At 41.6% G+C, this 9,307-nt stretch overlaps 1 protein-coding gene across 2 annotated transcripts in view; it reads left to right on the plus strand.

Annotated features, from left to right (window-relative positions):
• Positions 1-9,301, plus strand: part of fam91a1 (family with sequence similarity 91 member A1) — a gene marked incomplete at its 5' end in the record, with an annotated part of 17,787 nt that extends 8,486 nt beyond the window's left edge. The window contains 14 exon segments of one of the 2 annotated variants that reach the window (XM_035682051.1): positions 268-380; positions 599-708; positions 1,165-1,277; positions 1,372-1,458; positions 1,597-1,726; positions 3,653-3,801; positions 4,425-4,559; positions 5,688-5,801; positions 5,983-6,055; positions 6,563-6,709; positions 7,175-7,276; positions 7,401-7,524; positions 7,648-7,717; positions 8,909-9,301. In XM_035682051.1, coding sequence (XP_035537944.1) covers positions 268-380; positions 599-708; positions 1,165-1,277; positions 1,372-1,458; positions 1,597-1,726; positions 3,653-3,801; positions 4,425-4,559; positions 5,688-5,801; positions 5,983-6,055; positions 6,563-6,709; positions 7,175-7,276; positions 7,401-7,524; positions 7,648-7,717; positions 8,909-9,094 — 1,653 coding nt within the window. 2 annotated transcript variants of the gene reach the window in all.
• Positions 9,302-9,307: the final 6 nt, after the last annotated feature.

The following is a 9,307-nucleotide window of genomic DNA, read 5'->3' on the forward strand; positions in this document are numbered from 1 at the left end:
TTTTTTTTGGTCTGCACATTCATCCGTCCTTCACATTGTATAGATAGTGCTGAAATGGTCGACCTTTTGCACAATACAGTGATTATTTTGTGTTCTCTTTGAGTCCTGGAAGTAGGTACAATGGCTGTTTTATTGCAGTGTGAAATATTAAGAGAGTAGTTAAATAAAATAATAATCTAATGTCTGTTCATACCTGACTAAATGTAGACAATGCAGTGTGAGTTATTTCAAGTGTTATCTGACTGTGTTTTTACTGCGTTTTATCAGAATGCTGTTTCCATGTACTGTCGCCTCGGCTTTGCTGTAAAGAAAGGTCATGTGTTCAACTCAGACCAGCTCCACCCCACCTGGAAGAACGCCCCGTCTGTCAACAGACTCAAGTATGTGCTGGCTGTGCATCCTGTAATGGCGGTGGTGCCTTGTGTTGAACCATGTTTGTCCCATTAACTTGCGTCATTTTACATTTTTAGACAAAATCTCTAAATGTTGAAATATTCAAATGATCTCATCTTCAGATCTTAATAAACCACCACGCTTGGTTTGATTGTGATGGCGGTCCTCTTTCATTCAATCACTGTGACTTCGCCCTCTGTGTTAGGAGCACCATGGACCCTCAGAAGATGCTGCTGTCCTGGGAGCAGGGCAGTCCTGTCATGGAGGGGGGCTCCTCAGCCACTGACACCGACACTACCAGTCTGGAAGACCAAGGTCTGACTGGTCACACACATACACACATATACACAAACTGCTGTGTATGCAGATACATACACATCCTGATGTATGCACACAAAGCACTTTGTGAACATGACTTCAGAAGTTTTGAAGCAGCGGTGCTAATTAATCCCTAAGAAAGCTCAGTCGTGCTTCTGAAAGTTATTCTCACATTAGTAAGTAAGTGTTTATCTGAAATGGTCTCATTTTTGGTCTAATTTTAACTTTGTTATGCTTTGTTGGGTTGCTCAGTCTAACAAATTGCATATCAACAAAGTGGTTGTTCATCAGCCACATTCACATGTTAATAATCAATAAAAATAAAAAAATTAGAGAAAGAGACGTGGTTTGGGTTGGTCCTTGTAAACACATTTCATTTTCAGAAAATCCTCAATTTAAGAATTATGCAGTTGTGCTATTACATTCATTAATGTTTCTGTAATGTTTCTGTAGCAGACACAGCCAGTGTAAGCAGCCTGAGCATTCCAGCCGCACCCACAAAGAGGATTGCCTTCCTCTTTGACTCCACCCTTACAGCCTTCCTCATGATGGGCAACCTGTCTCCGGTTAGTGACTGCACGTGAACACACAGGCAGAAGTCTTTTAATCACAATAAAAATGGACATCGACTCGATTCCTCTGTTTTCGTTCTTCTGTCAGAACCTGAAGAGTCATGCAGTCACCATGTTTGAGGTGGGTAAGCTGTCCGATGAGACTCTGGACAGTTTCCTGGCTGAGTTGGAGAAGGTGAGACTTTACTGGTGTGTGTAGTAAAGCATCTCTCATGAAACACTAGAGGATACTAAATCGATGTAGTAAAACATTTATAGCTCGATGTGTACATGTTCACAACACTCTAACTTATTTCCTGGTTTCTGTCTCCAGGTGGAGAGCACAGCGGAGGGCGAGGCCCAGCGTTACTTTGACCACGCTCTGACCCTGAAAAATACCATCCTCTTCCTGCGCTACAACAAAGAACTCACTCAGGACCAGGGACCTGATATCCCAAATATAGGTAATTGTACAGTTATACCCTCTTTGTAATCCACTTTATGGTTAACTGCATGCAATATCCAGACGTTATACACCTGTACATGTTTATACATGTGGTAAATGGACAGCTTATAGCTTGTTTTTGTGTATTCTTACACAGCTGGCATGCTGACTTTGGTTTTAAGTTTGTTTCCAGCCTCAACTGAAAGCTAGTGGAATAGAAACTCATGTTTTTGATGATGGTTATTTTCTGCACATAGTTCCCTCTGTGCTTCATCTGTGTTTTTTGTAGTTTGGTTTCTGCAAACAGTTGACATTATCTGTGAGAAAGATGCACATAATCAATCAGACAGAAGGTGAGAGCAGGGAGGTGGCGGTGCAGAGTGGATGTGGTTGAAGTTGAGTAGGTGTGTCAATGTGTGTATGATTCAAAGCACAACACAAATGGCTCATTATTTCCAGTGAAAAACATAAATGTATCTATTGATGTAAGTGATACATATTTATGTGAAATAAAAAGAGGTAAAAAAGTAAGAATGTAATGCAAAAATCTGGGTAAAGATGAGGGTTAACTGAGGCCAATGTTCAGCAAATCAGCAGCACTTTCGTAACTCTCGGCTGTCTGTTTCGCCCCTCACCTCTGTTTGAATAGTTCTTGAATGTGGTCACATATTTCTGGATTCACAGGCATACAATGAGAGTGAAGCTGTATTGTTCTACTTGTGACTCTAGGGGGAGCAACAGAGTGAGTCCTCCAAAGACAGCACTTGCCATGTAGCTACTGTTGTGCCACCAGATGCTGTTTGTTTGCTTTGGCTGCGTGCCTCACTTCTGATTGTCTTATCTCTCAGTCCTCTTCAGCTGCAGCTCCAGGCGTCTGCTGAGGAGCGAGCACTGAGAGCCTGCTGTTGGAAGCTAAACTAAGCCCTCAATGATACAAGAGTCTTGCAATGATCCTGATGATTGTTCATTTAGGAAGTGGGGAAAATGTCTCCTGCCAACAAATACCTCAACAGACTAGACTCATCTTTGCTGCAACTCTTGCTGCTCCACATAGCAATAGAAAGCTGAATTCTGATTGACAGCATAGAGGCTAGGGACATAGAGACTGAGACAGAGACAGCACCAGACTCTTAGAGAGTGAATGGCAGACTGATGTATATTATGTGGGTAAATTATTATTACAAAAACCAACATCCAATCCTCCTTTAGACAATAAAGTGTGAAACATCATTCCTGTTGCTTATTGTAACTGACTTTTGTAAGGCATTATTTATGTTCAGTTCCTTAAGTTACATTTGCCTCTGCCAAACTCGACTCTCGTACTGATTTATCTGTTAATCATCTCAGGAGTTCACACCTCTTGTCTCTTAGATTTATATTTAGGTAACCATTAAATCCAATGCTGCGATGCTGTGATGCTTGTGTCCTTTTGAGAGTCACCTCAAAAAGAGAGCACACTTCTTAACACCACGGCCAGAAAGAAAGAAAGAAATAAAGGAAATCTTTACTGTGCATTCCAATGTGAGCCACTGCCCTTGAACCTACTTTACTGTTTGATTAATCTACACTTGGCAGATGAACTTCCAGGAGCTTTATTTGTCCTTCTTCGTCTGCTTCTTTTCATTTAAAGGAATAGTTTGTTATTTTTGCTTATGGGCTTTATTGTTTAGAGTTAGATGAGAAGATTAATACCACTCTCATATTTGTGTATTTCAGTTTAAAGTAAGACTGCAGCCAGCAGCTGATTAATTTAGCTTAGCATAAAGACTTGAAACGGGGGAAACAGGTAGCCAAAATGTTGTACTGTTGCTTCAACACATCTATTTTATTCATGCAGACACAAGAATGCAAACTGCATGCATACACCTAATCACTCGGACTTGGCTTTCACCTTATTCTGTACAGAATTTGTGACTCTTCCTTATTTACTTATTTTCCCAACTAGGTTTCCCCTTGGACATGCTGCGCTGTGAGAGCCTGCTGGGTCTGGACCAGGCCACCTGCAGCCGTGTCCTCAACAAGAACTACAAGCTGCTGGTCTCAATGGCGCCGCTAAGCAACGAGATCAGACCCATCAGCAGCTGCACGCCTCAGGTATGACACCTGGAGGGAGGGAGAGCTGAGGGGATACTATGTGGCATGCAGGGTTGTTGGATCCAATGTTGGTTAGCGTTTGTGTTTTATCTAACAGTTTGTGTGTGTATGTGTGCTCTGTTTGGTTGTATTTGCCCTCTTACTGTGTGTACACACTTGTGTGCCCGCGGTGATTTGTGACTGTGTGAGCATGCTTTGTGGGCGCTCAGCCTGCAGTTGCCCCCAACAACAAAACTACACAAAGAGAGCGAGGGAGAGGAAGGGAGGCGAGGCTCATGAGTAATTCCTCTGCCTGGCCACAGTCCAGCTTTCTAGCTGAGCTCGGAGAGACAGAGGGAAAGAAGTTAAACTCTTGTTGTGCCATTCACGCTGCTGTTTATTCTTACACTGCTGGGACTCAGCAAAGTGGAAGTCACTGAATTCTTTTCTTTGTTTTATGCTCACATCTCTAATAGCAGCTTCAATTTCTGCTTCTCTGACAAAAGAACAACACATACACAATTATTGTCCTTTGTCTCTGTTACTTTTTTGTTCATTTGAAGTGTTTATGTAAGAAATAAAATGGGGAAACGATGTCTCTCCTGTACACTTATGTATGTGTCCGTGTTTGTTTCTCCCTGCAGCACATTGGTCCGGCCATCCCCGAGGTGAGCTCCATCTGGTTCAAGCTGTACCTGTATCACGTGACCGGCCAAGGCCCGCCGTCTTTGCTGCTCTCCAAAGGCTCCAGGCTCCGCAAACTGCCGGACATATTCCAGGTTAGCCAAAACTAATAATTAATCAAATGTAGGTACACGGTTGAGTAAGTAAATGTATGCCGGTACGGATACTGTGTAAGTTAAAGAAACACTGTTGAAGTCTGATAAGAAAAGACAAACAGTAGTTTGAGCCAAATGAAAGATGAGATTGGACGCTTTCTTCTTCCTCTTTGACACCTGCCCTTTGTTAAATTTGACCTTGCCGTTTCAGTCGGAGGAATAAGTAATGAGAGCACTGGAGGTAAAATTCAAGGGCGTCCCCCTTCGTCAACCTTCATTTCTCAACAAAGCACCTGGTGCAACGCAGTCACAGTCATACCACGCCGTGCACCTGAATTTTCCTCCTCCAAGGCTTCCTAGTGGTCTTGGAATTTTTTAACTATCCTGGGAATGTGAGACGGGGGGACAAAGGAGAATTTGATGCTGTAAATTCTCATGGGAGGACAGCAAATGGGTCACTTACATAGCAGCATGTATTTTTCTACTTGTTGTGTATGCCTGAGTTTATTCACCATGAACTGTAGTAACACACAGTTTACTCCATCACTGCATTTAGAGCTGAAAATAATAAACAACACAGATAAGAATAACACCTCAATTACATTGAGAAACTCTGACTCAGTTAGGGAAAAACATGCACAAATCATGGCATGTAAAATCAGCAGCAGGGTTGGAGGGTTAATTATTTGAATCAGTTAACATTTGGTGTAGCAGAAAGTCGACAAGTTGACATGTCAGTAAGAACGGAAGAGTGATGTTTCCTTTCCATCAGCTTACTTCCTAGATGAAACCACTGGTACTGTAAATAGCACTTGTGAGATTATGCATTACATGTAGAAACGGATAAATGTCAATACTGTTGTAGAGGATGGAGATACTAAAACATGTCTTTGTACTTTGTACTGCTCTTATTCTCTGTTATTCCCGCTACCTTCAGTCAAGACTCTCTATTATGTAAAATGCATTCTTATTATTATTCATCATTACTCAGTATGGTGAGTAATGAGCTGTTAGAGGAAAATGTCTTCCCATGATGCCTTACACCATCACACCACAGTCCTGATGATTTCACTGATTAGCAGCTGTGGAAGGATGCTTTGATAACCCGTTTGTCCTTCCTCTGTCCAGGTCTACGACAGGTTGTTGATCACCTCCTGGGGTCACGACCCTGGAGTCGTCCCTACGTCTAACGTGCTGACCATGCTCAACGACGCCCTCACACACTCTGCTGTATTAATCCAGGTGAACACACACACACACAAGCTCCAATTTTACAATGAGGTTGTTTCAGAACACTGCATCCTCTAGTGTTATGTATCTACTTTTCGTGTGTTGTCACTGATAACAGATTTTGTACCACGTCTCACAGTGTGGATATATAAACTGCTCTGTATGTGTGTGTGTGTGTGTGTGTAACCTTCAGGGTCATGGAATGCACGGCCATGGAGAAACGGTTCACATCCCGTTCCCCTTTGATGAGGAAGATCTGAAAGCAGGTGAATTATTATTATATTATATATATTGACATTATACAACCTATATGTTATGTTGGTACATAAGGAAGAATAATTCAGCCTTAATGCGGCTTTTATTTTATAAAAGTCTTTAAAGTCTTTTGAGAAACATTATGTTACTGAACGGGATTAACTTATTAACTGATTATATTATAATCATACACTAATAATATGAATATCAGTATATTGCCGCTGCTATAGTGTGTGTGAATGATTAACATGACCTTAGTCAAGCTGCTCTCAATTCAGTTTTTGGCTTTGAGGGTTTTAAGTCGTCAAACGTCATAAGGATTTGAATCCTCTGAAATCCACTTAAGACTAACACTGTAGTCTCATCCCCTTAAATACATTTGCTTTCTGAATATTCTGTCCTCTGGAGAAACATGTTTTAATGAATGCCACGATATGCAGATATTAGTAGAGGTGTGTATGTGCTGTACTTGAAGCATCACTCCCGTCGTTTGTGTTGCCGCTGTCCTCCTTGTGCAGAGTTCTCCTACTCCAACATGTGTACGCACAAAGCGCTGCAGAAGCTAAAGGAGCAAGTGGACCTGGAGCACCAGTGTGGCTACATCACCATGCTCAACTCCAACAACAGGCACCGTCGCAGGGCCAGCGACAGTGCTGAGTGCAGAGGTAGGGCCGCTAATGCAAATGTGTGTGCGTGAGCATTTGAGAGACCCGACATATAGTTGAATTAGTAACAATGTCCTTGCATCTGATGGCCATTGGCACTGATGGTGCAAATTAGATAAAGATTGCTCACAGTCCAGTTTAATTATACTGTTTGTCTGCATAATTGGGTCCCTTATCGTGATAGCCTTTGCTAATGGACGTGGATCGAACAGCATTAGCCTTTACTTTGAGATTTACTGATTGAATCTCGCTGATGTAAGTGATCACAGATTTTGTTTGACATAGATATTCATGTACATAACAGTGCCCAGTTCATGGCAAGTCATAGTTATTCAGCCAAAAGGAAGTTATTTCAGAAGTTAAATGAAACTTCTTAACTGAGGGGCATTCAAGCTGTAATCTAGCTGTGATCAGTTTCCCAGAAACAACCTTAATGCTGATGGAGCGTTGCTGCTTTTCTTCAAGGTGACACTCATCTAGGTGGAGGCCTGGAGACCAACGGCAGCACCGAGTCCTTTGAGCTTGTAACAGAAGAAAACAACGGGGAAAGCAAAGCAAAGACAGACAGTAGGTCTACTTTTTATCTTTTCGACTTTGAGAAAGTTGGAAAAGACGACAAAGATGGTTAATTGTGACAAAAGTTCCTGTGTTAATGCTATGTGTCTCATGTTGTAATGCATGTTTCTTTCAGGCTTTTCATCTGAAGATGAATGGGTCCCTCTTGAACTGTGCTTCGGCATGCCCCTCTTCAGCTCCGAGCTCAACCGCAAAGTGTGTCGAAAAATCGCCTCGCACAAACTGTGCAGCAACGAAAGGTAAAAAAAAAACAAACAAACACCCAGCATCCTCAAAAATGTCACTTTTGTTTCAAACATTGAGAAAAGATGTGTGGCGGCGCTCGACTTTAGCTTTGTTGTTTCGTTTTTTTTTTTTTTCAGCCTTCAAGAGCTACTTCACTCAAGCCGAAAGCTGTCGCTGAAGGTGTTGAGCTTCGTTCAGTCATTCCAGGTAACAACACTGCTGTCTCTTCAGGTCGCCACCTTAGAATACTCACAGAAAATAAAATAAATAACAGTGTCAAGTGAAAATATCAGCCGTCAGGAAGTTAATCTTACAGATTGAGTCAAGAACAAGACTAATGATTTTGTAATTATTTATAAATATATTTAATACAATTAATTTAATTTTGATACAATAGTACAGTACTGTGTCGTGTAGCTTTTACAGAATTTGGGTCACAATGTGAGGTACACAGTGGGTTATCTTAAGATATTCAAGCCATGAATTTGAGTAAGTAATGTTTCACATGAAAAAACAACATAATTCAATCTTGCATTTGGAAAAACAGCACTAAATTGTGTTTTGGATCTTGAGATAATGAAATAATTAAGTCATGATTTTGATATAATGGGTTTTAAACAATTATCAGGAACCGTGACTGCTCCTGGCAGCAATTTCATTAAAACCTTTTGTTTTGTTTAGGTCTGGTTAAATAATAAACTATTCTTTCACCAATCAGTTTGTATTTATTTAGAAGGCATCTTAATAAATAAAAAGATATTGTTCTTCATGAAGTGACCCACCGCCAGTTTAAGAATAGACTTCTAACTGAAGGTAAATATAGTGGCTAAAGTATTTTATTTTATTGAAAGATGCAAAACAAAGCATTAGCATACCAAACGTGAAGTTGTGTGTATTGTACTGTGTATCGTGTCCTGAAAGTCACAGAAGAAACCAAAGAAAGAAACAAACAAAAACACAATTATCATAGTTGAAATTGAGTGCAGTAACACGAGTTGTGTGAGAAATGGTAGATAAAAATGAGGTATTGTTTTGATTTAGAAATGTTTCATTGTGTGTGAGGGTGAAGGGGAGGAAAAAGAAAACAAGATTTGAGAGAAAAACAATTTAATAGAAAGTGGAAGAGCATGGTGAACATGTAGTTCTAGTTTAAAATGTGAACATCTTGTCTCTCCTGTGTGCCGTCTGCCCATGCCACAGACCTCACTGATGTAACTGAGCCTCTTGACCCTGTCTGCATATTTTATACACTTCAATTCTCAGGCATGATTTAGACTTTGGAAGTTTTCTAAAACGAGCATTCTGCCTAGCCTTTACTCACTTTAGTATCCTTGTCCCACATATCTCATCCGCTCTGCCTGGTGTTCTGATCTGTGACATTTGCCCCTGTGTTGGCAGGACGGCGTCCAGCCCTGTGACCTGGACAGCGGCGTGTCAAACCCTCTCAGTCAGCCCCCGGCGGAGTCCGGTGTCCCCCTGCCCGCCCTCAACCTCCTCTTCAAGGACGGGCAGCTGAAGGAGTGGAGCGGGCGGGCCCCTCCTCCTCTGGACATCTCAGCGCTGCAGAAGGACCAACCCACATAAGCCCCTCAAAACTTCCAGATTTGAGGAAATTCTTATCCGAGGTTCAAACCCTGCATCGTCATCACAAGGAAACACTGTCATTCAAGAAGCCTCGCCCTCTTGTCCATCAGCATCCACTCATGGGAAAAATTAGCCCCGCCAGCACTTTGTCATTTACCTACTGTATGAGGAATCATCCTTCTGACAGTGTTGCCAACACTAGTTCAAACCCCC

Source organism: Morone saxatilis, unplaced genomic scaffold (genome assembly GCF_004916995.1).
Source record: "Morone saxatilis isolate NCDOM2014 unplaced genomic scaffold, NCSU_SB_2.0 Contig9, whole genome shotgun sequence".
NCBI classification, from domain to species: Eukaryota; Metazoa; Chordata; class Actinopteri; family Moronidae; genus Morone; species Morone saxatilis.